Source organism: Anabrus simplex, chromosome 2 (assembly GCF_040414725.1).
Source record: "Anabrus simplex isolate iqAnaSimp1 chromosome 2, ASM4041472v1, whole genome shotgun sequence".
Lineage (NCBI taxonomy): Eukaryota > Metazoa > Arthropoda > Insecta > Orthoptera > Tettigoniidae > Anabrus > Anabrus simplex.
Window position 1 is genome coordinate 644,128,969 of NC_090266.1, and position 21,848 is coordinate 644,150,816.

At 38.7% G+C, this 21,848-nt stretch overlaps 1 protein-coding gene and 1 non-coding gene across 2 annotated transcripts in view; both read left to right on the top strand.

Annotated features, from left to right (window-relative positions):
• The window catches only part of LOC136863623 (KICSTOR complex protein SZT2), an 874,751-nt gene that overhangs the window by 315,461 nt on the left and 537,442 nt on the right, over nucleotides 1-21,848 (top strand). Inside the window, 2 exon segments of the mRNA XM_068226020.1 lie at nucleotides 2,377-2,467; nucleotides 16,560-16,734. Coding sequence (XP_068082121.1) covers nucleotides 2,377-2,467; nucleotides 16,560-16,734 — 266 coding nt within the window.
• Nucleotides 20,014-20,120, top strand: LOC136865044 (U6 spliceosomal RNA). The gene has a single exon (XR_010859433.2). It is a non-coding gene; the product is annotated as a U6 spliceosomal RNA (small nuclear RNA).

Here is a 21,848-nt window from a genome sequence, read left to right on the forward strand (position 1 = left end):
ACACTGTAACGTCACTTTTCCACATAGTTTCCAAGAGACTCCAAACATTTCTGCGAACGCACAACCAACTTGTCGATGCCGGATGCATAGAAATTTCCTCCAGCGTTCTGCAACCACTCGGAGGGAGCGGCCTTCACCTCCTCATCGGTCTGGAAACGTCGACCACCGAGCTCCGTTTTGAGCTTACCGAACAGATGAAAGTCACATGGCGCTAGGTCGGGACTGTAGGGTGGATGTTGCCAGACCTCCCACTTGAAACGCTGCAGCAGTTCTCTCGTTTGGCGGGCCTTGTGAGGTGTTGCTTTATCATGCAACAAACTCACACTGGCGCTTCTCTTTAATCACTTTACGCAACCGGTGCAACGTTTGACAATACGACGACGCGTTGATCGTCGTTCCTTTCGGCATGAATTCCACGTGCAGCAAACTCTCCATGTCAAAGAACACTGTCGCCATAACCTTACCGGCTGAATGTTGAACCTTGGCCTTCTTTCGTTGTGGTGATGAGGGGTGCACCCATTCCATTGATGTTCGCTTCGTTTCGGGGGTGAAGTGGTGGACCCACGTTTCGTCGCCTGTGACGATTTGCCGCAGAAACCCGTTGCCGTCTGCGGCATAGCGTTGCAAAAATGCCAGGGAGGATTGGAAACTTTGTCCCTTGTGGTCATCGGTGAGAAGACGTGGGACCCATCTTTGACACAGCTTACAATATCCAAGGTCTTCGTGAACAATGGCGAACACACTGCGATTTCTGTGTCGCGATTTCTCTCAGTTTAATGCGCCGGTTTTGTCTAATGATCGCATTCGCACTGTTGACCTTTACACGGGTCCTGGACGTTGCGGGCCTGCCTTCGCGATGGTTGTCCGTGACATCCGTGCGTCCGGCTTCGAATTGCTGACACCACTTTACGATACCTTGCCGGGAAATGGCCCACTCCCCATACAGAGCACTAATTTCGCGATGAATATCCGTGCAATTCTTCCTTTTGGCCCATAGGAATCAGATTGTCGCACGCACCTCATATTTGGAGTGAACGTCCAGTTGACGCGCCATTGCATTTGGCCGCTATTCACACAGTACTAGACGAGACACCACAGCGACCTGCCTAACAGACGTGTGGGCAGTGCCTGTCCCTTTCTCCGCTGTGCCCACGTTTGCGACACACAGCGCGCTGCTGCGGCGCGTTAGTGCAACTAACCTTTTGATCCACCTACGTATAACAGTTCTAGGATGGAGAAGAAGGCTTGAAACTTCAAACACTCAAACTAGTTATGTGTTAAATTCAATGGATGCACGTAAGCATTACATCAACGCAAAAAGTTGTAGTGAAAAGGCTGTTTATGCACTGATACAATTTAAGTGTATATACTTAATGCTAGAAAAAAAAAAGCACACCAAAATGTCTGATTTCTGTAAATCAGGGTCATGCTTAAAGTGAATCTTTCTCTTGAATGTCCCTATTGTTTTCCTAAAATTGTTTTTATGTTGTACTATACTCTGATATAACCATTCTAACTAACTTTCAGCACTAAACAATTCATGACTTGTTACCGTGTTACGCATGTTTCCTTGATCAAATTAAAAGAAGTTTAAGGTGAAAAGTTCCGATTAATATTAAAACTAAAAGTTAATAGTTATTCTGATATTCATTGTCAGTGTATTCATTAATAATGTTGCAAGCCTGATATATTAAAAGAACCAGAAGTACAAATTACATTGTTAACTTGTATCTCTGAAATGACTTGTCATTAATCTTTTCCTGAAAATAGAGAAAATTATTTTAATAATTATATGAAATAATATCTAAACCTGATGTGTAAGTAATTATACATAAAATCTACTCTTCACCTTGTTATGCGTGTAACTCTGATTCAACTCTAATTTTTAAAACAATTTTATCATCACCATTTGTACCTACCATCAGTGTACCATGAACTATTGAAATCACATATGTTTCCCATATGCCTGTACCAACAAAGGATTATCTTTACTCATTGCCATACATTTTTGATTTAACTAAAATCTTCCTACACAAGGGAGTGACTTCACCATCTCATCTTGAAGTACAGGACCCTCTCTAGCTCACTGTTTTGCCACCAGTGCCATGTTTTCAGACTTTAGGATTTATACTTGTGAATTATTTTACCCTTTCTTCTATCCATGTTGTATTGCATGCAGCTATTATATGGATATCCTGTCCATCTTTCAGGGTTGTACTGATGCAGTGAATGATGTTAGTAATGAGGATGAAGGTTGTAATGAAGATGGTGACAAGGATGAGGAGGATGAGGAGGATGATGATAATGATGATGATGATGATGATGATGATGATGAAGAAGAAGAAAAAGAAGAAGATGGTGATGATGACGACGAAGAGGAGGAGGATTTGGAGAGTGGAATACATACTTGTGTGATTCAGTATGTATTTTTCCCTCCACACATAACATCTGCAAGTGCAAAGGAAAGGTAAGATAATAGTTTCTCTATGTTTTTCCTCATCTTACTCATAGAAACACAAGCAAACAACATGTATTTACCTTCCTAATCTGACTTCTGAATGCAACCCCCCCAACCCCCCCCCCCCCCCCCCCACACACACACACGCACACACGCGCGCGCGCGCGCGCACACTCTCTCTCTCTCTCTCTCAGAAGGGCTTGCCAACATTGTTCTGGATGCACTGCAGCCTATAGGCTTATTTTACAACCATTGGGAATTAACACCAGTCCGTTATTCTTGTGTTGCAGAATATATAGTACAGTCCCAGTAATGGGTCTGTGGTTAATTCCTTTGGTTCCATGTTTATACGGTAAAGCCTTGGATTGCGAGCATAATTCATTCATTCCAGAAAACGTGCTTGTCATCCAAAGTACTTGTATATCAAAGTGAATTTTCCCATAAGAAGTGAAATGTAGATGATTCATTCCATAATCAAAAAAATATGAGAAGCAATTTGTCTCGCATCTTCTAGAACATGTGGGCGTTGCTTTCATACTCTCGCAACTTCTTTTGCTGCATCCAGACCCTTTACTTAGCTCTTCTTCCTTCTATAATATTTTGCAAATAGTTGGTGTAGACCTAATGTAAAATCTTGCAATACCTTGTTTGTACTTCTCGATTTCCTTCTTAACTTGCGCTGTAATTATCTCCTTACTGCCTTCCTCTTCAACTTTTTCCTTCATGGGGCCCGTTCCTGCAGTTAGGTTAATAAATAACAGTCACTACACCTGGACACAAAAAAGAAAAATTTTTTTTTTTTTTGCTAGTTGCTTTACATCGCACTGACACAGATAGGTCTTATGGCGACGATGGAACAGGAAGGGGCTAGGAGTGGGAAGGAAGCGGCCGTGGCCTTAATTAAGGTACAGCCCCAGCATTTGCCTGGTGTGAAAATGGGAAACCACGGAAAACCATCTTCAGGGCTGCCGACAGTGGGGTTCGAATCCACTATCTCCCGAATACTGGACACAGGCCGCACTTAAGCGACTGCAGCTATCAAGCTCGGTAAAGATTTTTTAATTTTTTTTTTTAAATATTTTTTTTTAGCCGGGCCAAGTGGCTCAGACGGTTGAGGCGTTGCCCTTCTGACCCCAACTTGGCAGGTTCGATCCTGGCTCAGTCCGGTGGTATTTGAAGGTGCTCAAGAACGTCAGCCTCATTTCGGTAGATATTCTGGCACATAAAAGAACACCTGTGAGACTAAACCGTATAAGTAGTTGATGGGATGTGAAGCCAATAACATTATTTGAAAATGTTTTATCCTCGCATGTGATTACAATGCTATAGTATACATTACAGCACAGTGCGTATACGCTCGTATGTATATTGACTATATAAGTGAGGCACGCTCTCTGGCTTCGAACATGGAACATGAATATCCACAATCTCACAGCATGAGGTAGAGGGGAGGGAAAACAATTGACTGAGTTGTAGTCACGTAATGCTCAGCTGATAGATCAGTACTGCTCGTAATGCAAAACCTCGCATATTTATCAAGTTAGAATTCATTTCGAATTTTTCTTGTCTTGCAAAATGCTTACAGACCAAGTTGCTCACAATCCAAAGTTTTGCTGTATTCCCAAATACGTTGTACCTCTTACGGGCTGAAACCTCGCAGATACAGATTCTTCTTCTTGTTTTATGACCGCATAGGATCACTTTAGTCAGTCCATCGTTCAGGTCTCTTTGAAGGAATTGTTTGGGCTTTGCGGTCCTCCCAGTACTTCTTCAGACACATGTACAGATTATATAATAGATAGTTTTTGTCTCCTTCCTGCTTGTCCTCCTTCTTGATTGTTCTTTAGATTTCCCATTTTATTTAATTGCTCGTTCACAGGTGCATGTCCTGTGAGAAGTACTACTTTTAATCTTAACTGAGTTCTACTGCTTTTAGGTAGTGTTTCAGTGTTTTTCTTTGGTAAATAGTTTCCCATATTTGATACCTATTCTTGCTTTCCATCTCCTGGACCAGCTCCCGATAACTTCCATGATGTAACACTTAGGTATTCCAAGAACTGGGTTAGGTCCTAGTCAGCAAGATGCTGATCCTTGTCTAGTAAGTTCATTTAATTTCCCAGAGTGCCTCTGTGAACTGGCACCCACAACAGATTGACATCATTTTGTCCTCTGAGATTTGGCATTGCCTCGAGACATTCTTGTACCAGTTTGGAAGTCACCTTGGGACTCAGTAAAGCCCTAAATGCTGCTTGGCTCTCCGAGAATATAGGAATCTGTTTACCAAGCGAGTTGGCTGTGTGGTTTAGGATCGCATAGCTGTGAGCTTGCTTTCAGGTGACAGTGAATGCCACCATTGGCAGCCCTGTGGGTGGTTTTCCATGGTTTCCCATTTTCACAGCAGGTAAATGCTGGGGCTGTACCATAATTAAGGCAATGACCGTTACCTTCCTAATCCCAGCCTTTTCCCTTCCTTGCTTTGCCAGAAACCTGTCTGTCTGGAAAATATATCAAGAAGCTGCCATCAGGATAGACAGGCTTCTTCTTCTTCTTCTGGTAATTTGAGACAGGGACCACCTTATATTTCTTATTGAAATTATATTTATTGTTGTGTAGTGTGGCTGCATATTTAATATGGGATTGCTTATAACTTTCCCGATAGCAAACACTCCTGACATTAAATTTAGAATGTTTAGTTTTAAGCCCTGTTGCATTCTATGGAGTGCTACACTGGCCTTCTCCTTGAGAAATATATCAAGTGGAGTATGATTCAATATCTCCTCCATCGTCACAATTGGGTTTGTTATGAAAGCTCTAATGACAGTGAGGCAAGCCACACTTTTGTCCACCTGAACTACAATATTTTTATTCTGTCGTTTAGTCTTTCAGACTGAAGCACCACATAGTATGGATGGTTTTATTACCCTAGTACACAACCAATGGATCATACTAGGTCCTACCGGGCGAGTTGGCTGTGCGGTTAGGGCCGTGCAGCTGTGAGCTTGCATCCGGGGGTTCGAACCCCACTGTCGGCAGCCCTTAAGATGGTTTTCCATGGTTACGTTAATTAAGGCCACGGCCGCTTCCTTCCCACTCCTAGGTATTTCCTACCCCAAAAAAAACTAGTTCCTCGTCTCAGTCTATCACCATATATACCAGGTGCACGCATAAGTTTATGTCGGCTTTTGTGGTAAAGAAAACGCGTAATTTTCAAGGGAAATTCATTTCTTGTTTATTCAAAATATTGGCCATTGGCTTCTACACACTTCGCCCATCTTTCAGGTAAGTTCTGAATACCATATGAGAAAAACTGCTTGTCTTTTGCAGCAAACCATTCGTCGAGTCATTTTCCAACTTCCTCGAAATTTCTGAAGTGCTGCTCTGCGAGCGCATGCCCCATTGATACGAAGAGGTGATAATTTGATGGTGCCAGATCGAGGAAGCACAGCGGGTGAGGAAGGGTGTCCCATCCAAGCGATTTCAAGGTGTCTTTCACTGGTTTTGCTGTGTGAGACGGCGCATTGTTGTGTAACAAAATCACTTCGCCAGGTCTTCTGGCCCGTTCCGGTCTCTTTCGATCAATATGTGATTTAAATTAATCAGTCATTTGTTGGCGATAGCTGAGTTTGAGTTGGGTCATCGTCCAGTGAGGCCTACAATTGCTCATCTTCACACTTTTGTAGTCTGTCAGAGTTCGCACTGTCTTTCATGTTGAAATCACAACGTTTAAATTGTCAAAACAATGTCTCATATGTTCTAATTAATGGAGCATGTTCATCATATGTTTCTACCAGAAAATGATGACTTTCCACAGCCTTTTTCTTTTGATTAAATAAGAAAAGCAATGCATGCTGCAGATGTTCTTTTTCAGGCACAAACGTCGACATGATCACTGAACGATACAACACAGACGCTAGTGTTTGGCCGACTCAACTCGTGTGTGTTGGTAAGTTAATGACAAACAAACTGACGTACGTATCAAATTTGTACGCTGCGTACTGTTTGCTGGCACCTCTCTTAGTGAAATCGGAAGAGAATTATGCATACACCTGGTACATCTAGACACCATGAAAGTAGTTGTGAATTTTTTGTAAACGTTCTTAAAATGTTAGTTGTAGCTTATCTTCGAGTGAAGAATTACTCTCAAGTATTTAACCTCACCCAACATTTTAATTTCTTCCCCATTCTGAAATAGAAGTCTTAATACCTCTGAGTTTCTTTCCTGGTGAAGGGAACAATTGCAGTTTCATGAGAAATTCTTTTAAGTCCCTCATTTACTACCCATTTGGAAACAGCATTAAGTGCCTTTTGAATTTGTTCCTTTTGGTTTTAAGGAGCTTCCATATTATAATGTAAAATATTTCTCCATGTTTTAAACAATGGTTCTGCAACATTTTGCCACTCGAGGTACAATTAAATTACAGGAATGTTTGAGGGCTGCGTGCCAGAATAAGAATACTATTTCAACCCCTATCTAACTATTAATTGAATATATTTTTCAGAATACAACTAATACAGAAAATGGCTGCAAACATAATCTTATATTAACATTTGTCTAGAATGCAAGATTCCAACATCAAGAGATCTTTCTTTTAGCACTCGGTTACACTGCTGATCTTATCATTTCCATTTTTATGTTAACAGAGTAAGCGTGTTGGAGTTCCCACAATTTGAATTTATTCTCAAAGGATTTTAGGTGTTCAAACAAACTGAGAACTTTCTCTACCGTACAGACGTCAGTTTGTAATAATTCTATCATACTATTAAATTTATTAACCCCAAGCTTGGAAGACATTTGTAACATTATGGTTATATTTGCCCCATCGCTAGAGTTGCAAATTGAAATATCACTAGAAATTGATGATGAAGGTGATAATAATAATAATAATAATAATAATAATAATAATAATAATAATAATAATAATAATAATAATAATAATAATAATAATAATGATGATGATGATGATGATGATGATGATGATAACCACATGAATGAATGAAAACCTACAACCTGTTTTCCAGTCAATGACCAGGTCAGGAATGGGATGAATGAAACCCCCAACTTGCGGCGAGGATAGGAATTGTGCCGGCTGCCAAGGCCTGTCACACTCCTCTGGGTAATAATTAATGACTGACAGATGAAATGAAATGATAGTGGAGAGTGTCACTGGAATGAAAGATGACAGGGAAAACCAGAGTACCCAGAGAAAAACCTGTCCTGCCTCCCCTTGTCCAGCACAAATCTCACATGGAGTGACTGGGATTTGAACCACGGTATCCAGCAGCGAGAGGCCGCATGAGCCACGGAAGCTCTAATATTAACCACAACTGAATTTTAATTATAACTTGGTGACTTCCAATGAAATAAAATTTCAAAACAAATAAGTAAACAGTGATGATGATGATAAATAAACACCAGAGGTCACTATAGGAACCCTCAAGTAGAATATTTATAATAATACTTGAGCTGTGAGTTACGCCTCCTGTCTGTTTAAAACTGCCGCTGATCTCCTACTGTGATGTTATCTGTGCTCTACTGACTGAAATATCATATTGTAGAAGTTTTGAGACCAGATGTCCTTACTATCAATTTTCTAGCACTACATAGTGTACAGAAACTGTAACTTCCATTGACAATGTTTGTGTATTGATGTTGGATACTTAATCTGCCTTCAGTTGTTTATTAATCATTTTGCAGTTATCATTCCTGTAATTAAATTGATCCGCCAATGATATGGCTTGATATAAAAATCCTATCGGCCTATCAAAATTAAGTTAATTTAATTAGATTTAGAACACTCTGCCAGTCCTCCATAAAACGAGAGAGTTATTTTGAGACTATTGTCTTGCGGCAGTGGATTGTTGAGTGTATTGTGTGTTTTTTTCTTCTGCTATTCGCTTTACGTCGCACCGACACAGATATGTCTTATGGCAACGATGGGATAGGAAAGGCCTAGGAATGGGAAGGAAGTGGCTGTGGCCTTAATTAAGGTACAGCCCCAGCATTTGCCTGGTGTAAAAGTGGAAAACCACGGAAAACCATCTTTAGGGCTTGCCGACAGTGGGGCTCGAACCCACTATCTCCCGATTACTGGATACTGGCCACACTTAAGCGACTGCAGTTATCGAGCTCGGTTGTACTGTGTGAAAGAGAGATCTCCTTGAGGAGATGCTGGGGATGGGGAACTGGCAGTTCTCTATGAGAAGGCTTCTTTAACAAGGTCTGGCAGAATTCTAAAAATGTGAAATCTCTGTGTGTGAAGATGGGAAGATTCCTGCATTCCCCCTTTAGAATGTAACCCTTAGGTAGTCCAGTTTTCTTTAATTTTAATGTAGGGTTTTCTCTTTCCAAAATTAAATAAATGTAGGTTTCTCCATCCAGTATAAAATATCAAAGCCTTCTTATTAACAGTGCTGATGGTAGTACTTATTATTATAATTAATCATATACAGTCGTATCAGCACACTAAATTTTATTTCAAAACCAGTTTTTGGACTCTGAGGTCCATCATCATTGTTGAAATTAATTTAAAACATTTGATTTCACATGAGTGTGTTGTCACAATGAGTTAAAATAAGTTTTAAACAGTTAAAATGGAGCCCTGTTAAGATCAACCGGAAATGAAGAAAAAGGAAAAATATGTAAAAGTATGCATACAGTACATATAAAACTTAATGATGATGTAAAAAAATGTATGATATACCATAGGAAGGGCTGGCTTATTCTCGTGATCAGGCTGTTGATCTAGTGTTAGGCAAATGTTCAGCTATAAGTGCGTGGTGTGCTGAAAGCTGAACAATATGTTGCTTGCCATTGATGCTTTCACGGCCCGTACTTATAGACATGACATAGGCTTTTGGGCTTATGCCGTGTCAAGAAAATAAGGTGAATTCTTTATGTTTCGCAGAGAACTGTGCTCTATGTCATCAGAAGAAAATCTCGACTGTCCACGAGAAAGGCTTCTTAAACAATGACTTTTTGAAATCTAGACGTTATATTAGAAGTGGAAATGGTACGTTCATTCGTCACCAGATGAGTGTGTTGTCACAATGAGTTAAAATAAGTTTTAAACAGTTTTAAACAGTTAAAATGGAGCCCTGTTGAGATCAGTTGTAAATTAAGAAAAAGGAAAAAAGTGTAAAAGTATGTATACAATACATATAAAACTTAATAATGATGATGTAAAAAAAAAAAGTGATATACCATATTCTTGTGATCAGGCTGTTGATCTAGTATTAGGCAAATGTTCAGTTATAAGGACAAATTGTCCCCACTTTTACACCCTGGGCTATACGAAATTCCCTGTACTTGCGGTAAGGTATACATCGGCCAAACATGCCGGTCCATTGGTACCAGTATCAAGCAACATGATCGTCATATTAGTCTCATCCAGCCTGACAAATCGGCAATAGCTGAGCACGTTCTATCGTCGGGTCATGATGTTGTGTTCCAAGACGCTTGAGCTTTTACTCACACTAGACACTACAGGTCCAGGATTATACAAGAAGCTGTGGAAATATTTAGAAATCCTAACAATTTCAACAGGGACACTGGCTATCAATTAAGTAATACCTGGTTGCCAGCCATTAAGTATTTAATTAGGTAGTTCCCTTCCCTGTCCCTTCACTATTGTTATTTCATCTCGGTGCTTTCCAAATTTGTACGTTCCTCATCACCAGATGTTTCATTCCAGGCTTGTGTCAATGTCATACACCTGTCAATGTCATATGTTACGTACACATGTTATGTGACCCCTTAGACTAATTCTGATGGTTTGGTCAGCTTCCGCTTTGAACACTAGGCTGTGCCACGTCCGAGGAGCCATCAGGTGACGAATGTACGCACCATTTCCATTTCTGTTATAACGTCTAGATTTCAAAAAATCATTATTTAAGAAGCCTTTCTCGTGGATAGTCAAGATTTCTTCTGATGACGCAGAGCACAGTTCTCTGTGAAACGTAAAGAATTTAGCCTTATTTTCTTGACATGGAATAAGCCCAAAAGCCTATATAGTATCATGTCAATATGTTGCTTGCGACTGTTTCATTTAAAATTTTATCATGTCCCGTTATCTGCCCCAGGAATATCTCAATATTTGCGCAGGTATTTGGTACAAATCCATAAGTACCTTTAACAATTAATGTCATGTCCTTTTCGATCCCTAAAACTTTATGATTATTGTTATAAATATGATCTGCAAAAGCTGAACATTTGTTGTACATTATTGTCTTGAAATGTTCTTGATATCTGATTTAAGGCTCGGCCAGTCCTTCCTATATGAAACATTTTGCAGTCGTCACAAGTGAACGTATATACTCCCGAATTGGTGTAAACATCTTTTTTTTTTTTTTTTTTTAACCGGGCGAGTTGGCCGTGCATAGTAGGTTCGAATCCCACTATCGGCAGCCCTGAAAATGGTTTTCCGTGGTTTCCCATTTTCACACCAGGCAAATGCTGGGGCTGTACCTTAATTAAGGCCATGGCCGCTTCGTTCCAACTCCTAGGCCTTTCCTATCCCATCGTCGCCATAAGACCTATCTGTGTCGGTGCGACGTAAAGCCCCTAGCAAAAAAACAAAAAACAAAAAAAAACATCTTTTTTGTTGATACTATGTGCATTATATAATGTTCTGATATATTATTTCTGGTTCTAAATGGTGTTTTGAGTTGAAATTTCTTAAATCTATTAATGATTTTAAAAACTTGATTTCCAAATTGTGTAAATGTTACAAATTAACTATGTTCAGAGATTTCCTTTCTTCTCTCATGGTTTTTCTTTTTTTTCCCCTCCATTTTCTTTTTTACGTATAATTTTGTCTATCATTTCTGGGTTGTAGCCATTTCCTTTAGCAGTATGTTTTATTATTCTACTTTCTTTCAGGATGTTTTCATTACTCATGGGAATTTTTAATAATCTATTAATATAGGTGTTGTAAGCTGCTTGTTTGTGAGTTCCTGAGTGGTTGGAGTTTTTGTTGATGGTGGTGATGGACTTTGTGGGTTTCCTAAAAATATTGAAATCTATCCTATTGTTGTTTTTTGTTAATGTGAGGTCCAAGGAATTTAACTTTGTATCGTTTTATTTTTCCATAGTGAATTTGATGTTACTGTCAAGCAAATTTAAACAACCCAGAAGTGTTTTGGGAGTAATGAGGTCTCCATTTAAAAATATTGTCGCCAACATAATGGACCCATAATTTTATTTCCTTCTGATGTATTTCCAAGATAGTTTTCTCAAGGTTATTTAAATAAATGTTGGCTAAGAAACCTGACAGCAGACTCCCCATTGGTAAGGCTGTGTTTTGCATGTCATACTTCCCATTGAAGGTGAAGTAATTATTGTCTAATCTTAGACTTAATAAATTTATCGTTTCATTAATTTCTATGTGACTTAGTCTGTCTTATTTCTTTAAGTTTTCTTCTATTAAGTCTATGGTCTCTTTAATAGGAGTGTTGGAATACATGTTGGTCACATCATATGCTAACATTATAGTTTCTTCGGTTATTTCTTTTCATTGTATTTTGGAAATGGCTTCCAAAGAGTTCGATATTGATTTATGGTTTTCTAATTTGATGTGTTTTTGTAGGTGTTTAAGTAAAAATTTAGATAGTGAAAAACTGGGCGAGTTGGCCTTGCCATTAAGGGCGCACAGCTGTGAGCTTGCCTCTGGGAGATAGTGGGTTTGAACCCCAATGTCGGCAACCCTGAAGATGGTTTTCCGTAGTTTCCCATTTTTACACCAGGCAAATGCTGGGGCTGTACCTTAATGAAGGCCAAGGCCGCTTCCTTGCAACTCCTAGGCATTTCCTATCCCATCGTTGCCATAAGACCTATCTGTGTCAGTGCGACGTAAAGCCAATAGCAAACAAAAAATAGACTGTATATGATTAATTATAATAATAAGTACTACCATCAGCACTGTTAATAAGATTGCTGTGATACTTTATAATGATTACAGTGAAAATGTCCAGATAGAGGAGGTGACTATTGCTAACGAAGTATTTAAATTTGCCTACAGTAACAAAAATATTTACAGTAAGATACAAGGACAAGAATCTAATTGTGATGGGAGACTGGAATGCAGTGGTAGGCCAAGGAAGAGAAGGTAATACAGTAGGAGAATTTGGATTGGGACAAAGGAACGAAAGCGGAACTCGGCTGGTTGAATTCTGCACTGATCATAATTTAGTCCACGCCAATACTTGGTTCAAACACCACAAACGATGGCTGTATACATGGACGAGACCTGGAGATACTGGAAGGTATCAAATAGACTTCATTATGATTAGGTAGAGATTCAGAAACCAGGTGTTGGACTGCAAAACTTTCCTAGGAGCAGACGTGGACTCTGACCACAACTTGTTGGTCATGAAATGCCATCTGAAGTTGAAGAAATTGAAGAAAGGAAAGAATGCAAAAAGATGGCACCTAGACAAGTTGAAAGAAAAGAATGTGAGGGATTGTTTCAAGGAACATGTTGTACAAGGGCTAAATGAAAAGGCTGACGGAAACACAATAGAGGAAGAGTGGATAGTCATGAAAAATGAAGTCGGTAGGGCTGCTGAAGAGATGTTAGGAAGGAAGTAAAGATCAACTAAGAATCAGTGGATAACTCAGGAGATACTAGACCTGATTGATGAATGACAAAAATACAAGAATGCTAGAAATGAAGAGGGCAGAAAAGAATACAGGCGATTAAAGAATCAAGTGGATAGAAAGTGCAAGGTAGCTAAGGAAGAATGGCTGAAGGAGAAGTGCAAGGATGTCAAAGGTTGTATGGTCCTGGGAAAGGTAGATGCTGCATACAGGAAAATCAAGGAAACCTTTGGAGAAAGGAAATCTAGGTGTATGAGTATTAAGAGCTCAGATGGAAAGCCCCTTCTAGGGAAAGAAGAAAAAGCAGAAAGATGGCAAGAACATATCCAGCAGTTATATCAAGGTAAAGATGTAGATAATTTGGTTCTGGAACAAGAAGAGGCTGTTGATGCTGATGAAATGGGAGACCCAATTTTGAGGCCAGAGTTTGACAGAGCTCTGAGAGACCTAAATAAGAACAGTGCACCTGGAATTTATGATATTCCCTCTGAATTACTGGCTGCCTTAGGAGAAAGCAGCATGGCAAGGTTATTCCATTTAGTGTGTAAGATGTATGAGACAGGAGAAGTCCCATCCGATTTTCAGCAGAATATTGTTATACCTATTTCCAAGAAAGCCGGTGCTGACAGGTGTGAAAACTACCGCACCATTAGTTTAGTATCTCATGCCTACAAAATTTTAACACGTATTATTTACAGAAGAATGGAAAAACAAGTTGAAGCAGAGTTGGGAGAAGATCAGTTTGGCTTCAGAAGAAATGTAGGAACACGTGAAGCAATCCTGACTTTACATCTGATCTTAGCGGATCGAATCAAGAAGGACAAGCCCACGTACATGGCATTCGTAGATCTAGAAAAGGCATTCGATAATGTTGATTGGACCAAGCTATTTACGATTCTGAAGGTGATTGGGATCAGATACCGAGAATGAAGAATTATCTACAATCTGTATAAAAATCAGTCTGCAGTGATAAGAATCGAGGGCTTTGAAAAAGAAGCAGCAATCCAGAAAGGAGTGAGGCAAGGCTGTAGTTTGTCCCCCCTACTTTTCAATGTTTACATAGAACAGACAGTAAAGGAAATCGAAGAGGAATTTGGAAAAGGAATCACAATCCACGGAGCTGAAATCAAAACCTTCAGATTTGCCGATGATATTGTCATTTTATCTGAGACTGCAGAAGATCTCGAGAAACTGCTGAATGGTATGGACGAAGTCTTGGGTAAGGAGTACAAGATGAAAATAAATATGTCCAAAACAAAAGTAATGGAGTGCAGTCGAACGAAGGTAGGTGATGCAGGAAATATTAGATTAGGAAATGAAGTCTTAAAGGAAGTAGATGAATATTGTTACTTGGGTAGTAAAATAACTAACGATGGCAGAAGTAAGGAGGACATAAAATGCAGATTAGCACAAGCAAGGAAGAGCTTTCTTAAGAAAAGAAATTTGCTCACTTCAGACATTGATATAGGAATTAGAAAGACGTTTTTGAAGACTTTTGTGTAGAGCGTGGCATTGTATGGAAGTGAAACATGGATGATAACTAGCTCAGAAAGAAAGAGAGTTGAAACTTTTGAAATATGGTGTTACAGAAGAATGCTGTAGGTGAGATGGATAGATTGAATCACAAATGAAGAGATACTGAATCAAATAGGTGAGAGGAGATCGATTTGGCTATATTTGACAAGAAGAAGAGATAGACTGATAGGACACATCTTAAGACACCCAGGACTTGTGCAGTTGGTTTTTGAAGGAAGTGTAGGTGGTAAGAACGGTAGGGGTAGACCAAGGTATGAATATGACAAGCAGATTAGAGCAGATGTAGGATGCAGTAGTTACGTAGAAATGAAAAGGTTAGCACAGGATAGGATGGCATTTAGGGCTGCATCAAAGCAGTTTATGGACTGATGACTCGAACTACACAACACAAAGTTTGAAAACTATTAAAGCAGCTGCAAAATATTTCTGGGGATATACTAAAGACAATGGGTTGGGATATTGTACCATATCTGAAGTACTTATTTCATTACTGTTTGCATGAAGGAATATCATCCAAATGAATTGAGAGTTGCTATAGTAGCCCCTGTGTATAAAGGAAAAGTTGATAAATATGAAACCAAAAATTACAGACCAGTCAATTTGACATGTGTTACATGTAATCTTTGGGAAAGCATTATTTCTGATTATATTCGACATGTTTGGGAAATTAATAACTGGTTCGATAGAAGGCAGTTCGATTTTAATAAAGGTTATTCCACTGAAGCTCAGCTTGTAGGATTCCAGCAAGATGTAGTAGATATCCTAGATTCGGGAGGTCGAATGGACTGTGTCGTGATTGACCTATCCAAGACATTTGACAGTGTAGATCATGGGAGACTAATGGCAAAAATGATTGCGGTTGGACTAGACAAAAGGGTGACTGAATGGGTGGCTATATTTTTAGATAATAAATCCCAGAAAATTAGAGTAGGTGAACTGATCCTGTAACCATTAAGAGGGGAATTCCTCAAGGCAGTATTATTGGACCTTTCCGAAAATGTTGCATAGTTTGTGTTGGGAAGACGAGGGAGAAAGGAGACGAGCTGCTCTACTAAGTGGTACGTTCCAAACTGTCAGCAGAGAAATGGCGTGGAATTACATCAGTAGACGAATAAATCTGAGTGGTGGTGCAAATTCTTTGCATTTTTTTTTTTTTTTTTTTGGTAGTTGCTTTACGTCGCACCGACACAGATAGGTCTTATGGCGACGATGGGACAAGGAAGGCCTAGGAGTGGGAAGGAAGCGGCCGTGGCCTTGATTAAGGTACAGCCCCAGCATATTTGCCTGGTGTGAAAATGGGAAACCACGGAAAACCATTTTCAGGGCTGCCGACTGCAATTATTTAAGAAAAGACTAGTTAAAAAACAGATAGGGTATCTACTACCTGGGCAACTGCCCTAAATGCAGATTGATTGATTGATTGATTGATTGATTGATTGATTGATTGATTGATTGATTGATTGATTGATTGATTGATTGATTGATTGGTCGGTCGGTCGGTAATTCTGTTAGGTTTGTGAATATTGTATCCTGCTTTGAAGCCAGAAATAGAAAGATTTTAAACAAAACAATAATCCATCATCTAGGAAGGGTGTCAGGAATTCAAGTTAGTGGTTAAGTATCAAGCACAAAGCAAGATATGAGGACAGGATAAATAAACCTCCATGCTACTTCAGGCTGCATTGCCATGCAAAAATGTTGGTAATAGAAACAATTAAATTCAGTAACCTTGATTTTAACCATAAAATAATTCATTGCAATATTAAATGCAGCTGGCAAAGAAACTATTTTCCTCCTGGGTACAGATATATGACTTTTTTTTTTTATAGCTTGAAGTCTTCTGTTTTTGTTTTTTGTCTACATTCCCCCTCTCCCTCTCTCTCTCTCTCTCTCTCTCTCTCTTACACACATGTTTCCATAACCTCTTTGCTTTAAAAAAAGTCATACTTAATTTATTCCATTCTGTTTCAGTGGGTCAGAGGATGGAACTGATGATCAGGATGCCACTAATGGTGATGCTGATTTGGATGGAGAACTTCAAATCATTACCGAATGTTGGATCGAGCCCCAGCATGGGTTAGTCGTGAATAGTCCACCAGAACGGAAATATATGGAGAACTTACCATATCAGAAACTTGCGGATGTGGTAAGTAAAATAACAGTAACGATTATTCATTACTTTTGTTAGTTCAGTTCCTTTGCTGAATGGTCACTTTGCAGGTCTTCAGTTCAGAGGACCTACAGGTTCGATTTTAATTAAGTATGGTTAATTCCTCTGGTTCGGGACTGGGTGTTTGTGTTCATCTTTGTACACTTCTCTTACTTTACATAATACACTACCAATCACCACAGAAATACACAATAGTGAAAACATTCCTCCACCTAGGGTTGGTGCTAGGAAGGGCATCTGGGCATAAAACAGGGCCACAATCAGTGCTTCATGGAAGAATAAATAATAATCCCCATTTTACAGCACACTGATGCAGTGTGAGTAATGCTGGATTAAACTATTTCCAAAAATTGCGGGAAAATAAATCCTATAAAGAAAAGTGCATTGATTTGTTTCTTCTTCTTCTTCTTCCTCTTCTTCTTCTTCTTATTCTACTACTACTACTACTACTACTACTACTTAAATATTCCTAGAATTTTTCTCCCTACTACACAAATATTATCCAAGGATAAAGTAAGCCAGATAATTTCTAATAATATAGCCCTAACTTCACTAAAACAATTCTAATCTGTGTTTAGATGTATCCTAATTACAGGAGGAGGTTTAATTAATTCTTGTGAAGAGTTATGTATGAAAAGAAAAGGAGAGCCATGTATCAAATTTTCATCAAGCGATGGAAACATTCAGAGGAAATACCATGACACTGCTTTTACAGTAGGATCCAACATGCGTTTAGTGATAAATTCAGGCCAAAAATAAACTATTTCTCTCTTACTCTAATATACCTGGCTTTCCTCTTAAGAAACAAAGGTACCTAGTCCAAACTTGGGCTGTAGCAGCTAAATGCTCATATTGTAGATGCTGGAATACTTGATTGTCCAGCTGTTTTCCCATTCCTTGCTTTGGTATGGCTGATTTTTGAAATTGTGGATCATTCATAATGAAGAAAATAAGTACTATACCCTTCTGTGCCCCATCCCTTTGTGTGTAACATTTAGTTGGTTGAAGCATAGCGTGCGGTGCACCACAGTCTATCTTTAAAAAAAAAAAAAAAATTAAAAAAATTTGTATTTCATTAAGATTATGTTCTGTCACTCCATTACATTGTGTTATGTGAAAATTTAAATCTGAGAACCGATAACTAGCTGTGCGGAGAGTTGCTATGGAAATAATCTCAGCAACCTTTTAAAGGCTTTGTTCATCTCTCTGTTTTTTAATATTATACTTGGCTTTAATAATGGAAATTTTGCAATCCTTGCGAAAGGGAAAGAGGACATAGATGAAATCCTGAACACAAGGAGAAACAATTGCGCTAAAATCTTTGTTTGTAATATCACTACAAAATATTTTGGTACCAAATCTCTGAAATATTGGACAAGTACACTTTTCTGGAAGGCATTTAATACTTACAGAGGATTAATGTTGTGAAGCATTCATTGGTCATCAGATGAGTAAGGTTAGTAGATGTGTATATTTTGTTGTGATTTGATTTAATTGTGTTCTGTGTAGAATGCTCACTAAATGGCCGACAAAATAAATAATTTAATTGTGCGCATATTAAGTAATTGTTCCATCAAGCGATGGGTACAGCAGGTAGTTTATAATGTTTTAGGAAGTCACTTCTTGTCATAACAACGCAAAATCCAATTTCAGCATCCATCTTGTAAAACTAGAACCCTGATTTTTTCAGCATCATTTCATTTCATGGCCACTTGATATCTCAAAATACAGCTCGTTCTTAGATCTTTGTTAGATGGCTTGTCATTGAATCAAAACTTTTAGAAAATGGTCCCGCAGTAACCGTGTTTAAAAAAATTATTTTTCCATTTGCTTCCCTCCTGTTTATGGCAGTTCTGCTGAAGAATTTGTTAAATCTTTGCACATTTCTGAATGATGGTAGCTCTTCCTAAGTGTTTAAATCAGGATTAACCTCCAAAGGAAAACTGTCTATTGGCCACTTCCTTTCAAACTTACCCCTGTCTCTCCTTAATTACAAATACACACCCGAGTCCTTATATCTGGCCCATACAAATCATTAGACAAACTTCACTTGCATAATGTACAAGAGGCTGAAGACCAGGCCTTCTGTTCCAAGCACTGTGTTGGTGAAGAGTCGAGGGGAGAGGAAGAGGGAAAAATTAGCAGTCTGGTCATACATCAGCAACACAGTTGCCTTGTCAGCCTGTCAGCTGGTCTGTTTCCAAAGAGGTTTCAAGTATTCAGAGGGCTCAACAGTGACCTGGATTTATTTATTAGACTTCTACTTTTTCACTGAGGATGTTCCCAATTACTTCCAGATTGAGCTGATAGATCCCAGCTCGAGGACATTTTTACTAACCCCGACATGTGCATGATTTTTATGGAATAATTCCTCAACAGCAATATCCTTGACTGCACAGTCTTCTTTCGATACTCTGTTGATCTATGTACACAAGCATTTTTCTTTTCTATTATGAATTGGACCAGGTTCTGGCAGCTTGCTGGTTTAATGGATTTTAACCTTTGAAACTCTGTGCAGTTGACTGTATCTATTACAAACCCTTGTTCTGAATGTAGAATATATTGTGCAGTCCAAATTTAAATAAACTAACACATGCTGTACCTGACATCATGTAGTTTTTTGTTTTGCTGAAAAGAGTGAATACAAGCACTGTATGCAATTTGTTACTGTAAAAATACAGAATATTATTTTTATCACATTACTGTGTTTGATTACAAAGGCTGTAAATGCGGATTTTGCCTCATCAGTCAGATTTCACCTTAAACACACCTTCCGCTTATGCCTGCCTATTGCGGCTGTGAGCATACATTAGCAACACATTTTCTGGTTTTTGTATCTAAAATAAACTCTTATATTTTTAGCCCATGAGATAGAAGGGTTATACCTCTATAGTTATTACACTTCCTTCGGTCACCTTTCTTGAATAGTGGAATGATCATGTCTAGCCTCCAGTCACTGGGGATATCATTTACTTCCCAATTTTATTTACTACTTTGTACAACCATTGTATTCCAGGTTCTCCAAGTCTTTGGTCACATCTGCAATGAGCTCATTTCCCCTCCCCTTCCAGCCAGGTCAAACTATGTGCATTATTGTTTATGGGGTTTGGAGGGTCATCGTGTGGGTCATCATCATTTGTATTACAGTTCAGGAAGTGATTGAAATATCTTCTGAAGTCCTATAATATTCCATTTTCATTTCTAGTTACCTCTCCATTTGGAAGCTCTATGGTGTTGATGGTATTATTATCATTTGTACCCGCTTCAGCGGTACATATACTAAAATTGGAACGATACAGAGAAGATTAGCATGGCCCCTGTGCAAGGATGACATGCAAACTCGTGAAGCATTCCACATTTTTCTTTTGTGTTCAAAAGTGCTATACAGAAGCTTCTTATGTTTGTCTTTGCCCTATTCAGTTTCCAAGACCTTTGCATTACTGTTTCTCAATGTCAACTATTCTTTTGACCTGTAATCTTTTTCCTCTTTAACATGTTTGTTTATCCTCAATTTCACTTGGATTTCCTTGCACTTTGATTTGTTACAAAGCTCTTTTTGCATGTTTTCTAGCTTTGACAGCAGCTTTTACACCATAATTCCACCATGCTGTTTCTTTTGGATTTTCTTATTAGGCTCTGTCATCTATATAATCTGTCTGCTGTCTTCATCATTGCTCTCCTCATGTTGTCCCATTCCCTGTTTGCAAATCTTAGATCGTTTTTGGTAACATCTTCCGCATATTCTCTTGAAACATTCCCTTCATCCCTTCAGACAGTCTCTCAAATTCTTTATTTTTGTTGTTCTTTTGTTGTGGACTTCAGTAGGTTTCTCTTTGTTATATCTGCAACTAACAGCCTGTGGTCTCCACACAGATTTACACTGTAGGTTACTTTGGCATCGCTTAAAAACTTCATGGTTGGTGAGTATGTGATCAATCACAGTTTCACATTAATTGCCCCAGCTATATCTTGTGATCTTGTGCGAGTTGCTTTTCTTGAACCAAGTGTTACAACCATATTTTTTCTCATACACAAATCTACAAATTACTAATTTATAAACGCTCAGTGTACAAATCAGAATGCTAAACTTCTGATTTCAAAATGCTATAAATCACCACCCCTACTCATAATGTATTTGATTAGAAAGAACAGTTACTGTTATTAACACATTCTGGTCTAAGTGGAGCATATCCTGCAATGGCAGAAATTAAATTTTAGTCGCACGGCAAACATAACCTGCAATAGGCTTTGATAAGATGTACAAAATGAATGAACTGAGGATTCTATTAGAGCATGGGATAAGATTCCATTAACACGTTCACTGCCATCTTAATTAAACCTATAAATCGCCCCTGGACCCGATATATTTTTGTTTTCCTTCTATTAGTTAGAAGGTAGCAGATGGTAGATTTAACATAACAAGTGAATTTTTTACACATACACATGAAAAATCATCAATGACACACAACTGCGTCATCAGCACTGGAGAACAATATAGTATCCTTGGCAGTGAAGAACAGTGTAGTATCCTAGGTGCCAGTAGATGCACATGTACATCATCGATGTGTGTGTGTTCTTAATACAGCATATTCACCTTGCATTGTAACAAATAATACATTATTATGTAATAATCATTCACATCAAGAATATCCTTCAGTAGCTTAACTGTTTTTTAAATGTTTATATTCAGTAGTGAATATTCTTGCAGTCATTCGCATCATGTAGAGCACTAGTGGTAAATCCTAAAGCAGGCGTTCTAAGCAAAGTGCAGGATTTTCGGGGAACTGAGCACAATAATAAGTGGAGTCAGTACTTTTCCCTTTTTCATGACATAATTTAAATTGCTTTCTCATCGATTTGCCTTTTGCATTTACTTGTTGTGCTGGAAATTGAAGGACCAGTGGAACTGGCATTGCCACTTTCATCCATTGTTATGCCACATTTGAAAGCAAAAAGTCACGAACCAATAATCCGAACTTCAGTCTGAGTGCCATTACAGAAGAAAAAAGCACAATCACAGCGCCGACCAGTGAAGACAAGTAAATCCAGACCATATACAATGATGCACATGCACGCCAGTGGCATGTAGC